The following is a 27,837-nucleotide window of genomic DNA, read 5'->3' as shown; positions in this document are numbered from 1 at the left end:
TGCGTGGCGGGTTGTTTGCCGCTCTGTTCGCAGGTGGGTCCATGAACTCCCCCAAGAGCGGCACCGCCGCCGCGCAGCGCCGCGCCGGGGCGGGGGGAGCGGCCGCCAGGTTCGGCCCCGCCGCCGCCGCTGCGGGGGGCGGCCCCGCCCGGGCTCCGGGTGGGCAGGCGTGAGGCGGGCGAAGTTTCTCCGCGGCGCCGGGCCCCTCCGAGGGACTGCGGGCAGGAAAAAACCTGGCCCCGCGGTGCTGGGGGAGCTGACACCGCCGCCGCCAGCAGAGCAGCCCGGCTTTGGCCATGAAGAGGAAACAGAAGAGGTTTCTGCAAATGACGCTGCTCTTCACCGCGGCTCTGATTTTCCTGCCTGACATCGGCCTCTGGTCTCTCTACAAGGAGAAGCACCTGGTGAAGCCGCCCGAAGCCGCCGAGCCGCAGGTAGGTGCGAAGCCTCCCGGGAGCAGAGCCGGGCGCAGGGCGGCAGCCGCCCCTCGGGGCACGGCCCCGGCTCCCGCCCCCGGCGGGGCTGCGGGGGGCCGGCGCCCGCCGGGGCGCGGAGCGGGAGCGGCAGCACGTGTGCCTGTCCTACCGCCGCGCAGGAAAGTTGTGAGAGCATCCCAGTCTGCCCGGCTGGGCATCCCCGGGAAGGGCAAGGGGTGAGCAGGCACAGAGGCTGCCTCTGAAATTAGGAGGACGTGGGATTTTGTGTGCTGCGTTGGTGAGCTGAGCGTGATGCTGGGCTCTAATTTTCATTACAAGAAGTGGAGGTTTTACTGCAACTTTTGTTTGCCTGCCTCTCTGCAATACTTCTCGAACTGGTGTGTGGCTGTAGGTCCGCTGAAATTGCTTAGGATCCATGTAGATGTCTTACCACCGAGATTTTTTTTTCCTCTTCTGTTGTAAATTCGACAGGAGTGATTGGCAGTGTTTTTTTATTTTCTGAATATTACTATTGTGACCTGATGTGGCGACGCTGTGTTAAACTGCTTGTCAGACTGATGCCACAAAGAACTTTAAAATATTTTCAGTTTACGGTTTTCTCGATCACTGCTATTAATAAGAGCAGTTGACATAAGCTGTTTTTTGCTTGAGTTATTCTACAGCTTGATGGGTTTATGTATGGCTCATAAATCACAGTACGACCTGTGTTAAGTGAAGTTTAGTTTTAGGGAGTTGTTGTAATGCACTTCTTTATAACCCTGCCTGTAATTTACCAAAGCTTGTGTTTGTTCTGTTCAAGAGTACAATGCTACTATGCCGTAACTGTCAGTGTAATTTGAATATAACATGAATGTATCATAGATCATTGGTAAGAAATTATGGGATTGTATGATCTTTTAGCTTGTTTACCACTAACATAGCCTTCACATTAGAGTGTATTAGATGGCATCATTTATCATTTTAGTGTATTAGTAGCCTTCATTTCAAGGGTCATCACCCATGTATGGTCAATGGCTTCAATTGCGTTATAACATATTTGATTCTTTGTTAATAAGGGTATCCATTACAGAAGTTAGTCCTCCAAGGTATCATAACTTTAGTTAATGAAATATGCTGAATATTATCAGAGGAGGAAGTTAAGGATAGCTTCTTAATTTGAAGCTTACTTTATGTTTCCATGGGTTTTAAAATGCAGTAGGTGTCAGGTGGTAAAATTTAGTTGGAAGTAATTTCTGCTGAAAGAAAATTATACATGATCATAAGTGTCTGTCATTAGTTTACAAGGTGCACACTGCAGTCTTTGCAGTTTCTAATTTACTTTGTGGCTTAGGAAAGGAAAGTATGCAATGCAAATAATGATTTTCATGTGTGTTGCATGGCTCTTGAGAACACACATGCCTTGAAATTTCTAATGTTCATGAGTGCGCTCTAGGTAGAACATGATTTGATAACACAGGGAGCTTTTCTATTAAAAAAAAAAAGGTTCTGGATAAAGTGGTATAATGGTATAAGAAATAAACAGCTAAGCATATGTCAAGGACTAGTGAGGCTTGCTAATGAGATCCAAAAAAATATTACATCCTAAGTTTTCTGAAAAGGTCTTTGTAGTAGCTTCCTTTTTTCTCTCCTTTTTTCCCCCCTTCCCTTTTCTCCCAGTCTGAATACTAATTGAGCAGTAATGGGACTGTTTAATGGAAAAACAATAAAAATGAGCAGTGAAACTTTGAACCTTACAGCTGACTCTAATGTAATTCTGTTATCATGGTAAGTATTGAAATCATGTTGGCAATGTCATTACTCAGTGAGGATGGAAGGTTGAAGTACGGACAAGTAATGCAATTAGGTTACTTAAGTCTTTTGATGTGCACATTATAACCCAAAATACTTACAAGGAACAGGGATTGAATTATGAGTTTGAGTTCAACTCCCTGAAATATAAAGAAAATTGTAAGACTTCTCTGCGACTACCCTAGAAATGAGGTCATACTAGAAAGGACTGCGTTAGAAATAGTATCCTTGTAGAAATGTAACTTCTTTTTCTCTATTAAGTTAGTAGCAGATGCAAGAATTTAAACACTCAGCACAGTTATTCTTTGCCCTTGAGGTATTCAATTTCTTGATACTTAGTGTGACTTAACACAAGTTTAGAGGTCAGACCTACTGAAATTGCAGCAGATTTTTCTTATCTATCCCAAGATCACGTTAGGTTACAAAGGTATGTGTATACAATCAGCACATCATGCTAGTGATGTACAGTTGGACTGTTGTGGTGTGTCCTGGCCATGGGAGAGAGACAGAGCTGTCTGTGACTTCAGTAATTTAGTTACAGGCTGTTTTTGCCTTCGTGGGTAAAATGAGTGTCTAGTTGGTATTCTGACCTTGACAGTGTTTATAAATGTGCTGTCTTGTTTCAAGAACAATTAAATTCATGTTATAGATCATTAGGTGGTTTTGAGGAGATGGCACGGTGAAATGATGTTTTGACTACTTTTAAATTAAGCTTTTTTTCATTGCTGAAACAAACATCCCCAAACTTCCCTGTGAATGAGGGCTCTGTCAGCCTCTCCCAGCACCTCAGCTGCTTGCCACAGCACTGGAGTGAAGGAGGGATGGCAGTCTGATGGAGGAGGTATTGATATCCTGACAGCAGTAAGCAGAGAAGCTGTTTAAAAGCAGTCCACAATGCAAAAATAGTCTGTTTCTATCAATGGTAGAACAGTGTCCCCTGGGGACTGTGTCATTTCCAGTGCCTAGGAGAGGCACTTGTGTTCTTTACTGCTATCTAGAAATTCTAATATGACAAACTAAGTTGACTTTTTTCATTAAAATAGTGCTGCAATAAGTTACATGAGAATTTTTTTTTTTCATTGTGCCAGTTCTGTTTCTGAGTAGAGAAGCTCTTTAGGAAAAATTGAAAAATGAGAAAATGATACAACTATGATTTCAGACAACATTAACGATTTTGATCGCTTTACATTAATTTTATAAACATTATTAATCTCTATGAACCTTCATTTAATATAAACTTTTTAAAGCTGTCATTTTTTCACTTGAGAACTTGATAGGCTTGATTTTTTGTAATTTGGTTATTTTTATTTACTTCTGGTTTATCATATTATTTAAGGTGGAACTTCAAGGGTAAATGTACATGTAAAGGTTCCAAGTTATGTGATGCAACCTGATTTCCATAAAATACAGTTTGGCATAAATGGTAGACATGAGGGGGGGAAAAAAAAATTATAGTTTATTTCTAGTTTAATCTTTCGAAGACTGCCTTCCTTGCAATAGCGTGGGAATAAGGGAAATTGAATAGGGTATTTTTATTGCCTTTCTAAAAAAGAAGCCTTAAAAATTCCTTAAAACATTATGGTGTCCTTGAGTTTTGATTACATTTTTTACAGTTAGTTTAACTTTGGAGGGGGAGTTGGCTTTTGTTTTGTCATCGAGATACTATGTATGTGATGCAAATATCTTGAATGATCTTTTAATAAAAAATCCAAGACCAGGGTGTTTGGTTACTAAGTCATGCTGATAAAACTTTTAATTTCAGTTTTGTTTTTTTCCCTGTGAAGGAAAAGCAACAATTTAATGTAACCAGTAGGATGTAATCCTGGTCCAAACCTGGTTATCTCATGCTACTTAAAGTTAGTGTTACTTTGTTTGGCTACAGTAGAGCTTTACCCTTGTCTGTTCATACACTTTATATGTTCATTCATGTAAAAGTACCGAATTTCTTTCAGCAGCTCTCCAGTGTCTGTTATATAGGTATTATATAGGTATAATGATATATGTTTCTTTCTGTTCATATGGGAGGCCAGTGTGGGTGGTGACTGAAAGGCGAGCAGTCTAGTGAAGTAACCCCTAATATATTTCAACTTCATTTTGTATTTTCTTTCATTTATCACATCCCTGCTTCCTGGTGTCAAGTGTTCTCACTTAATTGGATTGAACAGCAGCATCTCTTAGTCACAGTAGCTCTGTAATACTTACAGGTGCATTAGTGAAATGCTTCATGAGGTATAAAGTAAGGAAAGAAGGTAGATTTCTGGCTTTGTTTCACATATGCTCTGGTGTAGTGAGGGGTGCTGCTTCAACCTCCTGAATGAGGCACTTCTACTGGACAAACTGGTGATGGTGTTGGCCCTTTTTTATTTTTGTGCATGGTGTCCAGAACAAAGAGCAAAAGCTGTGCTTTTGTGAGGGGGAAACATTGTTCCATGGGATAGTCGTGGAGCTCTCTTTCCACTGTCCTGTGAAGCCTGTGCTTCCATCTGGTTAGCCCCAAGACTACACCTTTCTCATGGGATAGCGAGGCATGGATTTAAATGAACTCCTTAGGATAAGAACTTAGTCCTTACAAATCCTCGGTCTCTATTGTAGTTGGCAAACGGTCACGAAATCGACTTACTAAGTCTGGTGGTTCTGGAAGTACTGACTTTGTCTTCTGAATACAGAAAGGAACTTCAGCCTGAATCCTGTCTCGCAAACAGTCATTAGTTTCTGAAGTCTGTGAGAGCAGTGAAAATTTAAATTTACCCAGGAATGTAATGTTTATCACTGTATAGCACACAGGTTCTGATAATCACAAATTTTCCAGGACAGTTAACTCTGTCAACTCACTGTTGATGCCAACAAAGTACAAAGCTTGGGGTAGCAAATTCTGCTTCTGGTGCATAAAAGAAGATCTTGAGAGCACAACTTTCTTTGCCTCCCCTGTCCCCCCATCTGTATTTCCCTTGATTTTCTGGTTGATTTCAACAGCTGCAAAATCTTGTACAAAATATGGTTTGGTTAGGACATAAATACGCACCTATTTTATATTATTACACTGTTAGGGCACTGTTGATTACTTATGTATTTAGTTCCACTGTCTCAATTATTTACTTTGCTTTCACAAAAAAGCAAACTTATGAGGCAGGAGAGTTTTGTTTCTCTTTAGCAGAGTAGTAAATAAAGTATAGAGTGACAAACAGGCTCAAGTCTACAAAAGTAGCTCCTTGACTGCTGCTGACATTTATTTGTACTATTTTGGGAGAGTACCTGTCAGACCATAAAAAATACTGATAATATGAAGCTTCACTTTCTCTGCTCAGTTTCTATGCATGTGCTGTTCCTAGCAAGACATCATTTCTCTCCTCAGAGTAGCAGCTGGGACCTGGTGTGTTCAATACTCTTTTATTCTAAGGCCCTGTTAATTTGCTGTGCTGATTGCTGCACTGGTCTGTCAGCTCTAAGAGTTCCTGTACCAGGCATGAGAAAACAGAGCTTAGTGCCTTAAAATGCAGAGCATTGGCAACCTGAGTTTGCCTTTTAGGTGTTTTAAGTTACACAGTTAACATGTAATTCAGTTCTTTTACCTAAATTGTTCATGTATAATTTCATTGCCTTGTATATATTGGAGCCTACAGAGGAAAATATAATTTGAGTTCTAAAACCTTTGTTACTTTATTGCCAAAAGTAGTATTGTATCTTAAAACAGTATGCTTCTGCTGTATTCAGTATACCAGAGGGAGCCCTCCTGTGGTTAATTTAATACCTATCAATTTTCAGGAGTGTTACTAAGTAGAGTATGTCTTACAGGATAAAATAGACTGGTTTCTATATTTAATTTTCTTTCTCTTTAACTCAATATTTGTAATGCATTTCAGCTAATTTATTGTGCATAGTCATTTTGGCTTAATCCAAATCAAAACACAAGATCAAGAAACCTCAGTGCATGCCGACACTTGGACTTGTAGAAAGACTATTGTGATGAAGGGAATTCCATGGCCTTATTGAAACAGCGGGGTGCAAAATTGCTCAGTTACTAGGGGGGGATACCTGTTTTTTCCCCTCACTGGGACACGATGCTCAGTTCTTTCCTGAACTTCCTCATCTCCCTGTGGAAGGAATTTCTATTGTGTCTGGCTGTAAAGGAGTGCAGTGATACTATAGGTACATCCTGGTCAGGAGCCAGACTGCACAGTGTGTGCTATGTGTGTAGGCAGGTGTCTGTTCATGTATAGAAGAAAGAACAATTCAGCTTTTCCCTTGTTTTTAATGCTCAGACAGGTAACTTATGGTCTTTGTTTAGCAATATGCTGATGCACACATTTATAGCAATTGACTGCAGCAAAACTATGTGTGTACTGACTGTTTGCATGGATTTGGGCCAGGAGCAGACATCTTGGCTACTTTAAATTGGTCTGGAAAAATTAATTCAGAGATCAACAAGTTAAATTCAGTGCAATTCAGGAATCCCAAACTAAATTTCTACATGTATTGTAAATGTACCTCATGGTCAAATTGTGTTGACTGAAAGAATTAACAGTCACATTCTTTTAATGGTTTCTTTAAAATATGAAGAGGCTTCCTTAGGAGATGGCAACCTTCTGAACTTCTGAGAATTCCAGTGTGTCATGTTTTAACCTTGGCAGGCAAGTAAGCACCACACTACTGCACTCCCACTCCCATCTCAGTGGGATGGAGGGGAGACTCCAAAGGGTAAAAGTGAGAAAACTCATGGGTTGAGGTAAAGGCAGTTTAATAGGTAAAGCAAAAGCCCCACAGGCAAGCAGAAACCACAGAATCAATTGACCATTTCCCCTGGGCAGGCAGGTGTTCAGCCTTCTCCAGGAAAGTCGGGCTCCATTATGCATAACAGTTACTTGAGAAGACAAATGCCATCGCTCCTGTTGTCACCTCTTCCTTCAGTTTTATTGTGACTCTGATGCCATATGGTATAGCATAACCCATTTGTTAGTTGTTTTCAGCTGTATCTTCTCACAACTTCTTGTACAGCCCCAGCCTCCTCACTGTCAGGGCACTACAAGAAGCAGAAAAGACATTGGTGCTGTGTAAGCCCTCCTCAGCAACAACAAAAACATCCCTGCATTATCCCTGTTTCCAGCACAAATCCAAAATACAGCCCCCTACCAACGGCTGTGAGTAAAATTAATTTTATCCCATCCACAATCAGCATGTAAATGGGTTTTTGAGGTCAAGCTCTGCAATGGTTCATTGATTTCAACCTGATTTTGACAGTTGTCACATTTGTAAGAGTTTCACTGTGTGATATACTTTTCTGGATAGTCTTATTCAAAATATTACTTCAAAAGAGAAATCCTTTCCCTTTTAATTATAAGAACCACCATGGGAGAGACCTGCTTGTGATGGTTTTCTCAAGAGGTAAAGAAGAGGAAGAAAATCTGTTACAGGGATTAAACAGGACTTCATGTTTATCTTTCTTATTTTTCAAATTCTTTACCTTCATTTCCATGATTTTCACACATTTTTCCATGATATGGCTCCAAGTCTATGCAAACACCTAGTGATTCAAGTCAGCTATTTAACCACCAAACTAATAACGAAGAGAATTGCAGGAACAAAAATGACAAAGTGTATGTCCAGCTAACATAGAAATATGTAGGCCACACTATCCCACTCTCTTCTGGATGCTTGTACTCCACAGGGTCAGAGCTGTCATGTTTCACAGGGGCGATGTTTCCTTATGCTGTCATTTTAAGATCTCTTGGCAGATACTATTGAAGGAATTTCCTGTTATATCTTTCTCCGGTCAAATCCTGTTTATTGAACACCACTGCCCTTAGGAAGCAGTCACTAGCTGAAATGTGAGGCTTTCTCATCACATGTGGATTTAACAGATAACTACAGCATCCCTTTCCCCTACCATCACCTCCAGCTGTTGGTTACCCTCCCATGCCAGAAATTTTTAGCCAAATCCCTGATGACAGTACACAATGGTATTTGGCAGATGCTTCATTGGATCATCTGAAACCACCTCCAGAACAGTATAACCCTGATGACAGACTTTTCTCTGAAGAACTTGAATATTTTTATGTCATCTTCAGTGCCATGTGAACAGTCCACCCCCATGAGAACTGCAGCAACAAGAAGTTTGGAGTTTGATGCCATTGGCAGTGCCATGAATGTGCAGTGCCATGAAACCTGTCATGTTTCTTTCACGAGAGCTACCATGTCCAGTGCAGTTTCCTGTGCACTGCCAGTAGCTGTTTTGTATTTGTTTCTTTGTAATGCAAAATTTACAGTGTAAATTGGATGTAGTAGACTAGAAAATCTGGCCTGTAGGACTTAAATGTTTCATTGATCAGTGATAAGCCATTGATTCTGTGCTTAAGAAGCAATGGCAATTGAGCAGTCTTCTTCTTTGCTACACGGTGGTTTATGACAGCATGTGATACTGCTAAGAGATTTAGCTAGGCAGAGTAATTATCTAAACTAGAATTTTGTCAGGACACCAGTATTAGTACAAGGTGCTTTAGAAATTGGATTGCTTACTGAAGTGTGTAAGTGTAGATTTATCAGACTAACTTAAGGTGCTCATTTGCCTAAAGAAGCGTAATTTTTCATACTTGTATTTGGAATAACAGATGCATTTATTTAGAAAATTTTAGCTGGTTTACTTATTTTTGCTCTCTGTAAATAGTTTTTTATCAGTTAAGTACTAGGAGAAGGGAAACAAATATTTAGGACAAGTAAGAACATTTCATAGCAGTCCATGACAAGTTCCTTTTATAGATGAAGATGGGGAAGAGGAAGGACTCCCTGTGTTCTGTTCAGAGCCAATGCCTGGGAAATACAGGCCCTGTAGTGTTAACGGCTCCTCTTCAGTGAGATAAATACTTTATCCCATGTGTTTTTGCCTCATTGTGATTAAAGTCTCCCAATTTTGCATTAGATAAAACAGTTTTCTGTCACAGGCAGTTTGTATTTCTGTTTTATCATCCAGTCCCTGGTCTAAAATTTGCGGTTGTAACGTAACTTTTGGATGAACTTTGTGTAACTTTGCTGAAACTTTTTGGTTGTGTCCAAGGAGGCAAGGACAAACAGTGCTCATGGACTAGAGAGGTTTGTGATGTCCCCACCCACAAGAGACAGCTCCAGAAGATGCTGGCAACTGAAAACCTTCTGTGCAGATGAACTTCATCCTTGGCAAAACTTCGCTCGTACCTGGCAAAGCCCACACAAGATGCGGTAGTAGTTACCCAGAGACAGCTACTAGATAACTTGAGAGACTAAATTGCACCAAATCCAGTGCTGAAGCCCCATCCTTCAGTGGTTCCCCAGTTCTGAATCATCTGTCTTGAACAGAATTAATACATGGCTTAATGCAATAATTGACTTTTTTAATTTTTTTTTTTTTAAATATGAGAGCGCAATGCCTAGTGTGTTTTTTCCACTTTATTTTCAACCTAGCAGCACATTTCCATCTCTTGCCAGTTTTTTTCTTTTTAATTTGCTTTTTCTTGGGGGGAAACCCTCCACATTTCAGATTATTTAATGCTTTTGATATTCCACTTAGTTCCTGGGTAAATTACTGTATTGGACTGAGTTGTGGAAATTTTTAGATTGCTTTTTCTATGGAGCAGTAGTTTCACATTAGCATGGAGAATGCACTTAAAAGACACATTAATGCCATACAACAAGCAGTATATTTATATTTTTCTCAGACTCTGATAAATGACTACATTTTGAGTTGCATTTGCTCCGAGTCCTAAATGAATGACAGACTTGAATGGATGTTGTTTTTGCGAAATTGCTCAATATAAACTAAAGTGACATCCAAATTGCTGATCAAATTTTACAATTATAACACCAGTATAAAAATGTAAATTCAGAACTTTTATGACATTGAACAGCAAATTCTCCTCTAAAGTTACAGAATCATTAAAGACACAACACAGATGAAAATAAAAAAATACTTGTGATGTCTCTAAAAATTAGCAAGAAACTAAAAAAACTACATACAAAAGTCTCGCAGCAAAATATTCCTGCAGTATATGTAATCTGTGTTTCACATCAGATTGAATCTTTTCCAGCATCCTTGACATAATTTCCAATAATGGTGAAGCAGTGGAAATTTCTCCAAGTACATGGAGATGTTCCTGCCTCCATGGAGGTCAGATTTTATTTTGAGTGATACTGCTTGAACTATATTGAGAGGAGTGTGGTTTCAGATCTAAAGTTTTCTTTCCCTAAAGTAATCCATTTAAGAAACACAAGCCCAATGTAAGTGCAGCCAGAACAGACATGTTAGCCTAGGCTTTACTAACATGAAAGTGAAGTTGTGATCACCTCCACTAACTGCTTATACTAATGGATTTTGAAATCTGCCATTTTTAGCAATGTGGACAGACATGCCATGTGAGCAGGAAGCGCTTCAGAGGAGGACAGAAAACTTCTGGAGCTCCATCAGGGGAAGCAGCAAAGCTGTAGGGGGATGGATAATAAATTTGCCTAGAAACAAGGTCCATTAGCTTCTGTAGTTTTTCCCTGTCTTCCCTTCCCTGTTTTCTTGCACCCTGAGGAGAGGCTGCGCCAAGAGCAGTAAAGATGCTGAGACATTGTTTAAACCATCGTTAAGCATAATGTTGAGAGAAACTATTTGACAAAGAGTAGTTATTAATGTGAGACTTACTTTCTGTAAAACTGAGGTGGTTTCTCAGCAAAATTCTAAGTGCTGTAGTGCATGTGCAGACCCCACAATAGTGCAGTCACTGAAGATAAAGGTGTTTTCTTTGAAGCAACTTCAGTATGAACATGTGAGAGACATTTTTCTTCAGATGCTCAGGACTCACAACAGATGTCTCCTTCAGAAGCAATGAAGAAAAAATGCATTTTATATTGGGAACAAGGAAATGGAGATGGCATCATGCTAAGCAGCAACCTGCTTCTGCATCTGGAATGGATGTAAATGACAAATGAACATGAGAGATTCTGCTGGTCTCAGCTGAGACAATTTAGAGTAATTTTCTTCATAGTTTCTGATATGGGGCTGTGTTTTGGATTTGTGCTGAACACAGGGTTGATAATATAGAGATGTTTTAGTTCTTGCTGAGCAGGGCTTGCAGAGAGCCAAGGCCTTTTCTGGTTTTCATATGGCCATGCTGGGGAGAAAGGTGGAGTTTCATGGGAGGTTGGGAGGAGACACAGCCAGGACAGGTGAGTCGCACTGGTCAAAGGGATATTGCAGACCATATGGCATCATGCTGAGTATATACAGCAGAGGGAAGAAAGATTGATGGTGTTTGTCTTCCCAGGTCACCATTACCCACAATGGGGCCCTGCTCCCCTGGACATGGCTGAACACCTGGCCTGCCCATGGGAGGCAGTAAATTCAGTCCTTGTTTTGCTTTGCTTGTGCGCATGACTTTTGTGTTCTCTATGATCTGTCTTTATCTCAGCCCGTTGCGTTCTCTGTTTTTTATCCTTCCAAGTCCCCATCTGATCCCACTGGTGGGGGTGTTGGCTAGGGTTAGACAACGACAGAGAGCAAGGCCAGGACTGTGCACTTCATAACTCCTCAAAGACATAGATTTTGGAAAAACTTGCCACTTTCTTGTGTTGTGGAAATATTTGTTCTGTGATTTGTGAAAGGCTTTCTGAATTAAGTTTAAAACTAAAATTCAGTGAGACTTGAAATTCTTCTTCAATGCATTTTAAAGAAATTGAGATAGTTGTTAGTGTGGGTTTTGAGTTTTTCCTTTTACTTATATGTATATGCATGTATATGTGCACTCGTATATGTTTGTTTATGGGCAGAAGGTGAAGAGACCATCTTTGCTTCCTACAGGGAGAAGGAATGTATTTTTCTTAGTGTAACATGCCAACAATCTTGAGAGGAATGGAACAATTTTGTGAAAAGCACTATGTGAATACATGGAGAAGCATATGTTAATGAGTATAAATTGGGTGCAATCTACAGTGTCTTTGGCATTTTTAAGTTGGGGATTTTTTTAATAAATTTGGAGTTTTTTGTTTTTGTCTCTCATCCCTCTTTAAAAACAGATTGCATGTGGGCTTGACTTTATGTTCAGCTTTTGAACAGCCATAACTTTCAGCTATCTACTGAATGTTTTTTCTTCCTCTACTTGAGAAGACTTGAAATCTGTAGTAAATAATGATGTTGGCTCATTTCATTTATGCCCTTGATTATTTCCAGTCTTTCATGTTAGTTGTGTCTGCTCTTTAGACAGTGAACTCACATCCAGATTTTTTGTGTGTATGTTTATTTAGGAAACCATAGACAAGATCATTCAAAAATACTTGCCCAGGGCTGCCATCCTTATAATACACTTCGCTAATCTCCTTGTCTCCTGGTATGGTGTGATCAGAAATCAAACAAATGACCTTCTCTTCCATTTAGTAACCTTCTTCATATCACAGATTAATCTCCAATTTACTGATCTGGTTGTTCAAGAGACTAGGTACTATCTTTTAATAAATGTGGAGAAGGTGCTAGAATGTTAGAATGGAAGTGATAGGAAGGAAACATGTAAGTAATGCAAATATACTTCAAGGAAAATAATAAAGAAAATATGTCCCATCAAATATATGTCTTGAACTTCTAAGTTGTGTTGCTGTTGTGTTTCCTATTCCTTCTCTTTTGTGTTACGGCATTCGTGTTCTGGTTTCTGCATGTCTGGCATATTTTGATATTATTTTATTATTTTTTAAATGCATGCTGACTGCAACCTTGCTTCTCTGTTTAAATTGTTATGGCATATTAGTAAAACTGCTTTGGAATACCTGGATTAATGATGCATTTAAACTGTTTTAAAATGACCCTGGGCTAGGTCAATTATTGAAGTAATGCCAGTGAGGTGTATTTCCTTTTGATTGCAGTAAGCTCTTAGTTTTATGTTAACTGCATTGTACAAGCATGACCTGTGGGCTTTTAATGTTACAGTGAATTGGAAACGTGAATAGAGCATGCTTTGCATTTGCATGGAGAAAACTAACTCCCCTTCTTGAGGCGAGATTCTATCTTGTATTCTTTGGTTTTACGTGGGGTCATGTTTTTGTGCAAGTGCTCTGAGAATACAGGGCACTTACATCTTTTTGATAAAGGGGAGGTGTAGTGAGGTGTGGGTGCTGCTTATGGCATGTTAGGAGTCACTGCAATCACGCAATCACCCCTTCTATAACCCCCCAGGTTTACACAGACCCATGCTACTACATCTATATTCATCCTTTCTCTGCAGCCTGAAGGATGTTATTTCTGGTGCAGTTCGAGAATTCTGTGATACTGGTTATTTCCCAAAACTTCATTTGTAAAAGCAGTGCATTTAAATTTTTCTTGTAAAAATCTTGTAAAGATCCCTAATTATTGCAATTATTGCAATTATTTTCCTTTTTGGAAGTGTAAAAGTGTTACTTGATGTGTTCTGCTTTATAATTGAATTGGAATGAGGGCTTATTATATATTTTTCAAAATGCAGGGATGTTTTTTTTCTCATCCCAAATATGTCTCTATGTTTTAACCTAATCTACTTTTCAGTTCAAAACTGCACTGTAGTTGCTCTGCTAGATTACAAGACGATCAGCAGCTTATGCTGCAAATTTAAAAAACTAACAAAAATCAGCTCTATATAACAAAATTTTAGCAACCCAATTTTATGTCAATAAAACTGGTATTGGCCAGTCTCCAGCAATATTGGACTTCACAGGTTTGGCAGTGCCTGGGAAGCTTGACTTGCTCATGAAGTTTTACAAGAAACTTTAGGCTGTGGCTGTCGTTTTTTGTTAAATAGGTCTTCTGGAAGAGGAGCTAAAAATTGGCTCAAATCATGGACTAAAATTGCACCTATACCAAACTCTTAGAAATTTACTTAAGATAAACAGATAATACACTTCTCTAGAACAATGTTTACAAATAGTTTAGTGGCATATTATCTATTTAAAGAGGGTTAAAACTGGTTCTTAAAAACAAGACTCCTACTTTGTTTAGGAGAACAATGATTTGGCAGTGACTGAGCTCCTTGAGATGAGCAGAGGTTTTGAACATTAAGCCATTTGCAAGGCAAAACAAAATGCAAACAAGACCAAAAAGATTAATTCCAATTGCTTCTGAAGAATCACAGTAAGTAAAATAAAAACCTTTTTTATGGTTTGGGGTTGTTATTAGGCTAAGGTAATTCCCAAATGCTTGAAAACTAAGATGTTCCATGTCTAGGAAACAGAGGCATAAAACAATGATCTGTGCATTCAATGGCCAGTGTTTGGAAGATACATTATAGTGAAAAGAGTTTATTTAATGGAATAGAGAGAAAATAAGGAAGTGGGAAGTTTGAGGCAGACTATAGGCAGAATTTTGCTGCTATATTTCAGGTTCTCTCCATATAATCTTTCTTTGTCTAGCCCTCTAAAGAAAAATGTGGATAAATTATAAAATGATGTTTATGGGGAAGTAAATAATCCTAGGTTTACATATGTAGCGATAACTTTTGACACAGTAATTGCTACTCAGGAAGGAGCTCTTGATGCTTGTATTAGTTTTATGACAATGTTAGCTTTCATTTCAAAGAGAATAACATCGTTATGACTACTGCCTAAATTCATTGTATACTCTCAAATATTGTACAATTCTTGTTCAATCATAATCATCACAGATGGGATAGAAAAGATAACCCATCCCAACCTCCTTGGTAAGGGACACCAAATTAAGTAAAGGTTTCATTGTTGTCTGACTGATGAGAGATCTGAGTAATATGATAGAGGTACCTGAGAAAAGAGTAACATGGAAAAGATATGCAGTCATCTCTTTATTGACTCTTTCTTTCAATAGAAATTATAGCATCAAATTAAATACTGTACTGGTATCAAAACAAATGGGAGGTGCAGGTTTGTGTACAATAGATTATTAACCTATGGAGCTTTCTGAACCAGGGATTGTGGATATTAAAAGCTTACATGGCTTCAAGAAACAATTGAAAACGTTCATGGAGGAAAAATACACTGGGGATAAAGACAGTGCCTTTGGCTTGCAGTGTCCTTGAACCATCAGTTGCTGGAGTCTGGAAGGGTATTTTAGGGAAGTGGTTTGTTTGCCATGTATTTATAGCTTTCTGTAGAATTTGCTGTTGTTTACTGCCAGAAACAGATAATTAGCTGAATAGACCTGTTTGTATAACTTACAACAGTCATTCTTAAACTAATAATGTGTAAGTTAAAGTCTTCCATAGTAGTTGCTGATGGGAAATCAAGTTGTGGAACAGGTAATTTTGAATGAGTTTCTTGATGACAGAGAATGTTCTGATAGGCCAGAAAGAGTAGTATTGCCAGAAAGGTTCAATGTTGCTGCTCCACAGTGAATCTGAGGTATGGAACACTGAGAAACTACACACCCTAGATTAAGTATAACTGTAATAATATGTATTTTCCTATTATAAATGCATGTCTTGGTGTATGAGTTAAGATTTGAGGGAGACTGAAGAAACAATTTCAATATTTGAAACTTTAATGGATACTTAAGGGGCACTAATCTCCATCTTCTGTTGCTTACTAACAGTAGGATTCTGGAGTGTTCTGCATAGTTCTTTTGCTTTTGATTTTTATGCAACTTTTTTTCTATTCAAAATAATGTTAAATTTTTCCTCCTCAGGTTGAAATGTTGAACATGGTCATGTTGAATATGGTAAAATGTCGTAAGGAACATCTTCAGTCTGAGATCTTTGTATTTTTCGATATGTGTGAAACACCTTGGAAGGGTTGTAGGTTTTGATTTGTTTTCTGTTTAATATTGAAGGGAAATATTTTCTTGAATATCTATATTGCATGCAAAAAGGAGATTATTACATTAAAATATTCAAATTGCTCTGAGGAATGTCTGCAGAGCTGCCCATTCATTACCCTATAACCTGAACTCTTGAGTACAGATAGATATGAAAGTGGTGTAGCCCAGAATTTGGTTGGCTTTCTGCACTACAGGTTCACACTTCTGGCTCATGGCAAGCTTCTGGTCAACCAACATCTCCAAATCCTTCTCACCAGGGCTACAATCAACTGATTCTCTGCCCAACCTGTATTTGTACTTGGAATTGCTTTCAAGGTCCCTCTGGATGCACCACACAAGTTGGTGGTATTGGGAAGCTTGCTGAGAGCGTACTGTTGCCTACAAAGATGTTAAATGGCACCTTGTCTTGATACTGACCCTTGAGAAATGCTGATCTCTGTTAGAACATTGAACCCTTGACTGCAACTCTTTCCATCTGTCTGTCCATCCATCTATGCAATTCTATATCCACTGAGAGGTCTAGCCATAAAATCCATATCTCTCCAGTTTAGAGACAAGAATTTCATGCAGGACAGTGTGAAATGCTTTGCCCAAGTCCAGAATCATTGCTTACTTGTTAAAATCTGCTTCTAGACTGCACCTTTATATGTGGTGTAGAAATTGTCTTAAGTTCTATCTTTCTTAAGTACATGCCTGCTATGTAGTCCCAGCTCTTACATGCAAGTTGCAATATGATCCAGTCAGCTATACTGTTGACCAAGGCTTGAATTTAAGATCTGTACAGGTTCTTGTAGAGAATTTAATAAAGATCAACGGGGTTTTGAAAAAAAATGAACTCCATTGGCATAATCCCCATTGCCAGAGTAAAGCTTCTGTTGCCTTCAATGGGAACTGAGTTTTGTAATCCGTGCTGTCAGTCACCATCTGGACTGACACAATTTTGCCGTAGAGAGAGTCCGTCTTTTCTGGGATGCCATCTGTTAGTCAGTTTCTTCTGACTTGTATCCACTATCAACCTTTATACCTTCTTTCATGTTTTCTTTTGTGCTCCAAGCAACCTCTCAAATCCTCATTCTCCCTGCTGTTTTCAAAATATGTTTTTGAACACCAGTGAACACAATGAAGTACTCTAGCAATAATGTCTATTACCAAACCCTGGGCAACATCACAATCATCTGAAGAAAATCTGTTAGGAGGCTGAGGCTTGGAAGGCATTGATCCCAAACCCTTTTCTAATCCCTGAAAGTGATATTTCAAAGCAGTGGCTGAGGGAGAAGTTTGAACCACTGATTACTTTGAGTCTTTACTGTGGATAAAAGAAATTGGTTAGTATGACAGTTAACTTAATAATAGCTTACAAAAGTATCAGCTCTCATAGGTTTAAAAATAAGATCAAGTAGCATTAATCTGATAGTAGAACTGTTTTTGAAAAGCGTTTACTCAGTAAAGCCAGATTTATGAAGTCTTAAAAAAGATAATTTTGAGCTAATGGTTGCTAACAGTCCTGCACACAGTGTTTTCATCCTGACAGTTAAATGCCAACAATTTATTTGGCACTTCGTAAGCAAATGGAATAAAAAGTGTGAACCCAAAACCTTTCAGTTTGAGAGAGAAAACAAAAGAATCTATTAGAAATAATAGTAATTACATAAGGGTTGCATCTTCTTAATAAAATGAAGAACAGTGGTTTCCATGTGGTTTCATTAATGAACTTTAAATATAATTAATGCATATTATTCATGAATGGGGAGATGTAAGTCTTGTGTGGAGGAGATGTCCATATATCCAAATAGTAGCCTTTCTTTCAAGTAGTTTCAGTGTTGTAATTTTTCAAACAAAATTTCAGTGTGCTCTTCTTGGTTTATGAATTTGATTTGAACTGTAAGCAAGGATGATTTAGAGTTACAAAGAGATAGAAGAAGTAGTTACTTTTGTAGTGGTAGCCTTTTTCAGTGTGTATATATATATTTATCTATAGCTGTATAGCTATACCTCTAAGAAAATCGCCCACCAAAGTCTTTCACATTGTGGTCTACTTATAGATAGCCTACAGGTAGAAACAAACCAGTTGATGTGTTCATATTGTATTCATTCTCAGAGGAGTAGCCCTGGCTATTTTAAAATGTACCAGCAGACAATTATGTAACAGATAATTCAAACAGATTTTACAGGATCAACCTTGCCAGCACCTCATGATGCTGTATTTGCTCATGGTTATTTTGCATAAAAATTAATAGTAGAATAATGTGTTAGAAAAGTATAACTACCTTGCTGTCTGATTAAAAATTGACACACAGTATTTGTAGATACTCCCATTTGTTTTTAAATGTTTGAAATGATAAGCAATATTCGTTCTGAGAAGCTAAGCTGTCATAAGATAGGTTCATTTTTTCCAAATATGAAATCCATTTCTTGCTAGGAAATAGTGTGGATGACCAAATATTGTTGTGTTTCCTGATGTTTGAGACTGTCTTCATGACTCTTCAGTCCCTCCGTTTGTGGTGTCTAGCTTGTTATTCAGCTTTGTGTCATTAGCTTCTTTTATGTTTAAGATCCACCTAAGAGGTCTTCCTCTGGAAAGCGGTTCTTAATTGCAGATGAGAGTGTCACATAAGAACCAGATGAACAGTGATTATTGCCTGATGCTACTGCTGAGCTTTACCTCACAATGATTTCTTGGAGACTTTTTCCTCTCTGGTAGTTGTTGCACAGAGCTGCCTATATGCAAGCTTTTTTTCTCCTAGGATAAGATAGTTGTGTTTATCTTCCATCTCCACATGTACGGTGTTATTCTTCTACTGTTCCTCCTTTAGAGGAAAGTGAAGAAATGAGTCTGACAGAAACCTTAGAGAGGTTTGTCATCCAGATTAGTGACACCCTGAAGTATTTTTCAGTCTTACATTAAATTTTCAAGATCACCCAGGCAATCAGTCTGAACTATTTCTGCTGTGGAAAACTGTCTGTTTCCTTAATTTCGTTTTTCCTTCCAAGAAGAAAACTAGATATGGGGGTGAAAAAAATTATCGTTTGAACTTTGTCACCAAATTTACTTGAGGTGTCTGTCTGTGGAACAATAGTAGGTGGGAGCAAGCATGAAAAATCTGGCTGCAGTGTATCAACTCTCAGCAGCTCTGACAGATTACTACACTCATATTTTTCAAGTCAAAACTCCTAAGAACCAGAAGGTCCTAATTTGACTTTTTTTCAGTCTGTCTTGGAAATTTTCTGATTCAATTCAAGCACTCCTAGCTGAAAAGGGGAAAAAATTTAAAGTCTGTGGAACAACCACTCTCCTGTTGTCACCCAGCTGCCTCCCTCTCCCAAATTGTCAAATGGAGTCAAATTCCATTGGTCGGTGATTGCCCTCATTCAAATGGCCTGTGAGCTTGTGATGTCATAACCGATGTAGAAGGACCACATATATGATCAGGTTTTCTTTCCAGGTGGTGAAATATTTATGGTTAAGGTGGTGCTTGAAATTGTAATAAAGCAGAGCATGGGAGTTTGTCACATGCACCTGAAAGATTTGTTGCTTCAGACTTCATTGGATGCCTCTGAGTGGTCTCTTGAAGTGCATTTTATCAGCGTGGGGGCTTTCATTATACTTATTTGGGGGCACAATTCCATAATTTTATTACTTTCCTTAGACCAGCTGCTGGGCAGTTGAGAGCCATGAATCAGTCTCCCTGCAAAAGCAGCTGATTTCAAGCAGCTTCTATGACATGGTAATCAACTGTACATGTAGTCATCAGGGAGTGGTAAAAAGGCATGTGATAATGGGAGATCATACCTAGAGCTGAATGAGCTTCTTCATATAGTTTACTGATGTGCTGTGTCTTAGAAGTCCTCTGAAGCAGAGCTTTCCCAAGAAAGGTTCCCCACTTTTAAAAGGTCACTCGAAAAATCTGGGCAGTATTAGGAACTAGGTAAAAATTACTACTACTTAATTTTACTATGTAAACTTTTTAGTAAATATGGCTTATCTTTTGTTTGTAACTATGAGCTTTTATTTGTAACTTTTTGCCCTTTTCACTTTATTTACAGTGAATAATCAGTATCTTTGTTGTATATTTACAAAATATATTGTTTTATATGCATATATATATACAATATGTATATTGTTGTATATTTACAAAATATGAACTTCTGTGTTGCACAAATTGATTTTTTTATTTGTCTCATCAGCATCAGCTCCTCTCCAGCCCTGTCTAGTAAGAGGTGTTAGAAAGTAGTATTTTCATTCTTTTTGGTTCCTCTGATTGATGGTTATGGAATATCATGCTCACAGGGAAAATTATTTCTTCCTAATCCTTGTCAGTTAGTGGTTGGCTTATTTCCTGTAGTCTGAAGACTTATAGCCCATATTCTAGTTCATACAGTACTTCATTTTAGTTGACTTCAAATTTTGTTCATTACTGACTCCTGGTTTGGCAATGTTATTATTCTTTATTGTCTGCACTTGGACAAAATCAGTCAAGAGGCCATCATTCTAACAGAAAACTGTGACCGATTGCTTTAAAAATAAATGATACTTGCACTGACACAAGAGAGAAAAAAACATTCATTAAAACTCATGTTGGAGAACTCTCATCACTCTTTTCCTATTGCATTTGACATTGCCTGAAAGACTGTTATATATTATGTTTATTTTTAGAGACTATTGTTCTCTTTAAATCTGCTCTACAACTTGAGGAAAGCAGTAATGCTTTTGAACAGAAATTTACAGAAGCAAGACATTGCATCTTTCTGTTGTAGTAAGGGACTATTTCATGAAATATCTCTTTTAAATAAGTTTGACTTCGGCAGGGAAAAAAACCCAGCAAAATATAAGGGAATCAGAGGCTGCTTTAGAGCATACATATTGAAAACCTGTGCGCCTTTTCTCAAGAACATAATAACATTTGTAATTGAGACCTTCAGCATGTTATGCTTATTTTAATAATTTCTTTTGAAGTGCTGAAAAAGCAAACTACTTTCAGTTAGTTTACATTTTTACCCCAAAATTGGCCTAGTCTGCTACTCAATATCCTGCTCATGTACCGAGCTTATGGAAAACTAATCTTGTATTACACAAAATAAAAGATGTTGATTTGTCTGAATGAGACCAGAGGAGTTCAGTAATTTGGAGAGAGGGCTGGGACACCTCTCCTACAGTGATAGGGTGAGAGTTTGAGCTGTTAAGCCTGGTGAAGAGAAGGGACACTATGGCACCTTCCAGTACCTAGAGGGGGCCTACAAGAGAGCTGCAGAGGGACTTTTCACAAGGGTGTGTAGTGACAGACCAAGGGGGAATGGCTTCAAACTGAAGAAGGGTAGAGTTATATTAGACATTAGGCTGTTCCCTGTGAGGGTGGTGAGACCCTCTAACAGGTTTCCCAGAGAAGTTGTGGACTCCCTATCCCTGGAGATGTTTAAGGCCAGATGGGATGAGGCTTTGGGCAACCTGGTCTAGAGGGAGGCATCCCTGCTCATGGCAGTGGGATTGAGACAAGGTGATCTCTAAGGTCCTTTCCAACCCATCTGTTTGGAGATTCTATGATAATCACACAGTTGGAAAGGCAAATATCCTTTCAGGGTTAAATGGTTAAATGAATTGAAATATGTTTCTGTTCCTTCTTTAAGAAATTTAATAGAAGCCAGTAAGAAAATGACAAATTATTTTGGATTTATCGTAGTCCAAAACTAAAACACAGCCAGTTTCAATTAGAGCATGTTTAAATACACTGCCAAAAGGATATGGTATAACCAGACAAATTGTAAACAACAGGTTTCCTGTATTTTTCAAATTGGTAAACAGATTCAGGGGAAGCCACACATTTTGTGTGTGCTTGCCTCAGTTTCTTTGTCCTCCTCAGTGTTTCAATAAGTAGTTCATTTGCAAAGAAAAAAATACTAGTTTAAAAAATGTGCTAGCTATTGCAGTGGCCTTGTTCCTCCTTTCAGGTTCCTTGTAGGTTTATCCGATACAGTAAACATTAAATGGACTACAGGGTTGTGGTTTTCAGGGACTGTGACTTCACCTTTGCAATCCTTTCATTTCTCCTGGCTTTTGGTCAGGTGACACAGAACACATCATCCTACTTACCTGTAAAACACACCAGGCTTCTCCTCTTTCCCATTAATACCAGAGCATCATGTCTTGCTTTCACCTGAAATGAATATTTGTAGAGAAAAAGAGACTCGTGACTAAATAAAAATTCAGAAAGTAAAGCTGTCATTATATATTCTACATTGCTGCAACAGATAACACATTAAAACAGCTGCCAAATTACCTGTAATGAACATCCACACAATAGAAGACACTCTGCATACTGATGAAGTTGTGATTAACACCTATTAACAGGATGGAATTTGTCAATGAAAAAAATAAAGATGATTCAGTACAATATTCAGAAAGAATTGCTGCCTGTGAAATTTCCTGATTTTGAGCATAGTATTTTTTGATTGTTGTTGGAAACCTAATGGTTGGAAAAAAATGCCATGGAAAAGTGTGTTCATAGCTACTAAGAAAAGGAAATGTGTTGCAAAATGCTGCTTTCATGGAAAAATGGTCTGTCTTTCTTGCATTTTCCCCCATCCCCACTCAGTCCCTGCTTCTGACCAAGTTAAACAATCAGAATTCAACCATCAGAATTTTTTTTTGGCATGTCAGGTGTCAAATTTTCCTGGAACTGTCATCTAGATTGTTTCTTTTTCTCTTTCCTTATTTTATTTTGCATTCAAGCTCCATAAAATTTGCTGTAGTAAACTATTATAGAAGGATACAGTAATTACTGTTATCCCAACCCTGTTAATAACCCTAGCACATGGGCTGCTCTGTAGAATTGTTAGGATTTTTGTTTTTTAATGCCTCCAAAATCTAAGGAGGTAAGCAGGGACAATGCATAGAGTATTCCAATTCTCAATTAGGACATGGGACTTCAGGGCATAAAATTCAGCTTTGAAACCTTGCTTTAGTTTTAACTGGGGAGCCCTGGGGTGGTGTCTTGGCTCTGGTAATACTGTAGAAACCTATGATGATCAATCTATGAAATCCACCTTTGGAATTTGTGAGTTTGTCCTTTGATTTGTTTGACTTAAGACTTGATCTGAAAAGAGGTCTGGATGTTCAAAGTGCTGGGCTTTTCAACGCTTGGTGCTTAAGGCGAGTTCAAAGTGATCCAGAAGCCTGTCTCACCCTCAGGGTTAAATGTCTTGATCATATTCTTATTTGTGACCCAGATGACTTAAAGGGCCAGAGGAATGAACATGCAAGTAGCTGCAAAAAATGCTGCTCAAAGCTGCTCAGCATGTGATTCCTTTGTGGCATCCTTCTTAAGAAGCCAGGCTGAGGGAGATGTTGACAGCTTTCCTCAATGGTTACCCTAGAACAGTATTTTAACATCCATTATCTAGATCAGACATAGTGGCATTTTGTCTTTTTTTTTTCCCTAGAATTTTTCTCTCAGACTTTAACACAGCAATGAGAGCATGTGTGTATTCAGGTTCAGTTCCCTCCTTTGCCTGAAGGGAGCTGGGGGTCAGTTTTCATCTCTCTGGAGATAGAAACAGCCAATTTTCAGGTAAGAATGCTCACTTTTCTCCCTTCTGAGTGTACACATGAATTCATGTTTGTTGGTTATCACCCAGGGACAGTATGTTTTTTCATGGTCTTGTTTCTCAAGTGGCTTAAACTTTCAGTTTGCTCAGTATCCATGTTACCTATCTGGCTGAAGAGACAGGGGCTATTGGTCAGCTTCCACGCTGGGTGTGGGGTGCGAGGTTCAGTGCAGCTGGGTTAGCTCCTGAGCAGTCCAGAGGTACTTGGGTTTCTGAGCTAAGGAAGCCTGCAGATGAGGTCAGCCTATTTCACATCAATTCTGGAAATACAGTATTAAATCTCTTAGGTTAGCAGCAAAAAATTTAGCTTGCCCTCAGGGTTTTGTGAAATAGTAGGTATCAACAAAGCCCTGAAGCACCCTCCCTGGGTTGTACACGTCAAGAGTTCCTGGTTACCTCTCTTCCTTGCAGTTATTTTGTCAGATGCTTTTTTAGACCCATTCATTGACAAAAAAGGGCTTGTCAAATCTTGTCATCATGGTTTAGAAAAGGAATAAATTTAGTAATTTATTTGAAGATTAGTCAGTCTCTGTGTTCTGCCAGCAGAGTAGCATCATTAGCCAAATTTGGTCTTTGTTTTGTCTGTGTAATCCCCGCTAATGCTAACAGAGGCATACCACTATAGCTAAGAAGAATAACTTGAGCCAAAAAATGTAAAACCATAAGTCATATGCAGAGAACTGTTACAGCAATATTTTTTCATCATTAAATACTATGTAAATTTGTTTTGGTTGATTTAAGAATGCAGAGTTTGTTTTTTTTAATTCTTGGGGACATGACAACTGGCAGAACTAGTGCGGCTCTGATAAGACTTCAGAGATAACTAACTTGTGCTTTGGACTTTTTTTGGTGTATGCATCTGTCACTAAGAGTGAAGCTCAAAAATTGGAAAAATGTGTTTTATCAAGTTAGAAATATCTGAAATGTTTATAAGTAAGGGACAGGGAAGAGCTTAGTCAGATGTTATTAGACAAAATTGTAATGTAGTCCTTAGACCTTCTTTTATAGATAGATATTTTAAAGGTGCAAAGAAAAATTATTCCCTGAAGTCAATATACACCCATGTTAAAGGAAGACAAGCTGAACTTTATGAAAATGAAGGCTGATGTTTTTAGGGCTTCAAGAACTTTTAAACTTCGAGGTCTCTATTTTACATGTGTAAAATCCCTTAAAGCGGCAAAGAACATAATGTGAGGCACTTGAAAGCATGCAGCTCTGTAACTCAGCTATTTTAATGCTACCAGGATGTAACACACAGTCTGAACTGTGCAGAATCTGCCGCCTCTTGTTTGTATGAGGTGTGCTTCCCTTCCACTGGACCAGTGACAGGACCCTGATGACCCCTAAAGCCTTGGTAACTAGAATCCCATTGGGATTTTTGTAGGGTTACTTAGGGAATTAATGGGAAGGGTGGTGGTGAGGCCACACCTCAAATGCTGTGTTCAGTTTTGGGTCCCTCACTACAAAAAGATAATGAGGCACTGGAATGTGTATAGAAGAGGGCAACAGAGCTGATGAAGGATCTGGAGCACAGGTCTTATGAGGAGTGACTGAGGGAACTGGGGTTGTTTAACCTGAAGAAAAGGAGGCTCAGAGGGACTGCCTGGTTTGGTGGGGATGCTGATCACTGGCTGAGTTGCAAGACTTGACTGTAGCTAAGGCTGCCTCTCCCCTCAGAGGCCAGGTAATCTCTGAGCAGTGCCCTGTGCTTTGCTGCTGCTTCTGTCATTAACCTACAATGGGAATGGTTTCAGAAATGGAATAACATGATTTGTATCTTCTACATAACTACTTTGGTAGTGCTTGAAAGAACAACCCTAAAGTGTTACAATTTCTACAGATATATACATTGAAATGAAATAATAATGAAAAGTTTCGGACCAAGCACAGAAAGCTAATGTGTCATCAAGGTTACTGTTTAAGCTTAAAATTTTCTGCTTAAAATCTGGATAACATGCAGTAAAGCAGTGTAGTTGTTTGGAAAACAATGAAATACGAGATTCATCCAGCAAATGGAGGTAAGCATATTACAGAGAAAGTGATTGATTTGGGGTTTTTCTTAGTGCTTTCAAGTTCAGTTTTCAAGGTGATTTTACATTACTGAAACTTTTCTACCTATTTTTCAAGGACTAAAGGATTCAATATTCGTGTGCTGTGGGCTTTTTTTGTCATTGTTGTTGTTTCATTTTTGCTTTAATCCGCACTTTAAACATAAGGGACCAATTTTCCTGTGTGTTGTTTGGATTTTGGTTTGGTTTGGTTTTTAACCTTGTGTTGTCACTTTTGTGCTCTTAAAGTGGGAATAAAATGTTATCAGAATAGAACAGCAGTGTTTCACATCTTCTTTGCACCTGGTTCAGAAGGTATAAATCTCAACACAGAGTACATAGTATGGTCTTACTCTTTGCTCTTGACCAGAATTCTTTTCTCTTTTAATGAGAAGTAGAGAAACTTCAAGTATTTTTCTGTTTAGTTCTGCAGGGAGTTTCCAGATAAATGTTAACTTGTTTATAACTATAGTGTAGGCCTTTGCTTTTGCTCACATGAAAATTCACACATTTTAAAAAGAAATAAAATCCAGTCTGATCTAGGCATGGTTTCTATTGTTTGTTTTTGTGATGAAATTAACATGACCTGGAAATGCATGCTATCAGCACTTCATTTCTATGCCATGGTTTGATACATAGATATTTTGTCTGTTTGCAGAGCTATTAAAGATCAAGTATACCCTGAACACCCAGGAATTTTATCAAATTCGAGGAATTCGATAAATTCAGATATTGCTGTTAGAATGCCATGCAATAGTATTCGTTTTCTTTTTTTTCTTTTAATCGTCTTAATACTCTTGTGAGGATAATATTGGGAGCATTGGAATTACTTTTCTTCTGACTATATAGACAGACTAACCCTGAAATGTTACTCACAGTGTTACCTTTTGGAACACAACAGCCGGTATTTTCTTCTCTCCTACAGGCTATGACAGTCTCTTGCCATACTGAGGTATTGTGCCTCTTGTTTTCAGAGGGATTTGCTAGTCCATGAGTTTTCTGCTCTGGTGTCTGACACCCCTTTGCAGCAGTAATCCCTCTACACCCATCTGTGCAGAAGTAAGAGGTTGTTCAGGTATTGGAGTGAAAAGGAAACAAAATAGCAAAAAAATCTGTCTGATAAAGAAACCTATCTGGTGGAGAAGAGCACAGAACGGGGCGGGGGGACGTAACTGCTAAGAGCAGACATGGGTAGATTTTAATTTTGGTCCTTAACATGTCAGTAGTTTGCAACAAAAATAAAGGGTGGGAAGAATGTCATCTCTGTCTACAGCCAAAGATACTCCCTCTATAATAAAAGAAGAATGTATGATCCCACAGACCTTTTAAAGCAAAATATAATAATCCATTTCTGCTTTGGGGGCAGCTTCTAAGCTGTATGCAAGTCCAAGACTTTTAGAAATTTAAACAAAATCATATATTTCAGGAATCCAAAGTGAATTCACACCATTGCTATTGCTGATTGACTAGAAATAATGTAAAGGATACAGAAAATTCATTATTTTAGGCTTTTTGTATTACTGCACAATGCAAGACAATAAATTAATCAAAAATAGTTCTGAGGAAAGTCCTAGCTCTGCATTTACCTATTTAGAATGTATTTTCTAATGTAATTCTCTGATGCCAAAGCAGCTTATTATACTGGATTCTCCTGTGAAAAAATAAGTCATTATTTGTTGAGCTAGATATATTAAATAAAATCCCACACACATTAGTTTAACTTGTTCTATAATTTCATGTTTTAATGTAAAGTCAGAATTTATGCAGCCAAAGTTAGTAACTAAAGTTTTGCTTATCCTTAGTGATTTTCTGTACCTGTTCTTTTGTGGTTTTTTTCTTCTTCTAATTTTGTAATGAATTTGATACCTTTCGAAAAGTCCCTCCCCAGCTTTCTTGTAGGTTCCCTTCAGATACTGAAGGAAGGCTGCAGTTAAGTCACCTGGAAGCCTTGTTTTTTCCAGTTTGAACAATCCCAATTCTCTCAGCCTTTCCTCACAGGAGAGGTGCTCCATCTCTCTGATCACCTTGATGACCTTCTCTGGACCCACTCCAACAGGTCCATGACCTTGTTGTGCTGGAGCCCCAGAGCTGGATGCAGCACTGCAGGTGGGGTCTGAGCAGAGGGGCAAAATCCCCTCCCTCTCCCTGATGGCCACACTTCTCTGGATGCAGCCCAGGACACATTTGGCTTTCTGGGCTGTGGGTGCACATGGCCAGA

General features: G+C 38.6%; 1 protein-coding gene across 1 annotated transcript in view; it reads left to right on the top strand.

Annotated features, from left to right (window-relative positions):
* The first annotated feature begins 296 nt into the window (after positions 1–296).
* Positions 297–27,837, top strand: part of GALNTL6 (polypeptide N-acetylgalactosaminyltransferase like 6) — a 423,143-nt gene continuing 395,602 nt past the window's right edge. Inside the window, exon 1 of the mRNA XM_005517623.2 lies at positions 297–434. Within this exon, the coding sequence (XP_005517680.1) occupies positions 297–434 (138 nt within the window). The remainder of the gene's footprint in view (positions 435–27,837) is intronic.

Source organism: Pseudopodoces humilis, chromosome 6 (assembly GCF_049639895.1).
Source record: "Pseudopodoces humilis isolate 2021_Gansu_Grassland_sample_001 chromosome 6, ASM4963989v1, whole genome shotgun sequence".
In the NCBI taxonomy this organism is placed as follows: Eukaryota; Metazoa; Chordata; class Aves; order Passeriformes; family Paridae; genus Pseudopodoces; species Pseudopodoces humilis.
Note: the sequence above shows the minus strand (reverse complement) of the source record. Positions and strands in the feature narration are given on the sequence as shown.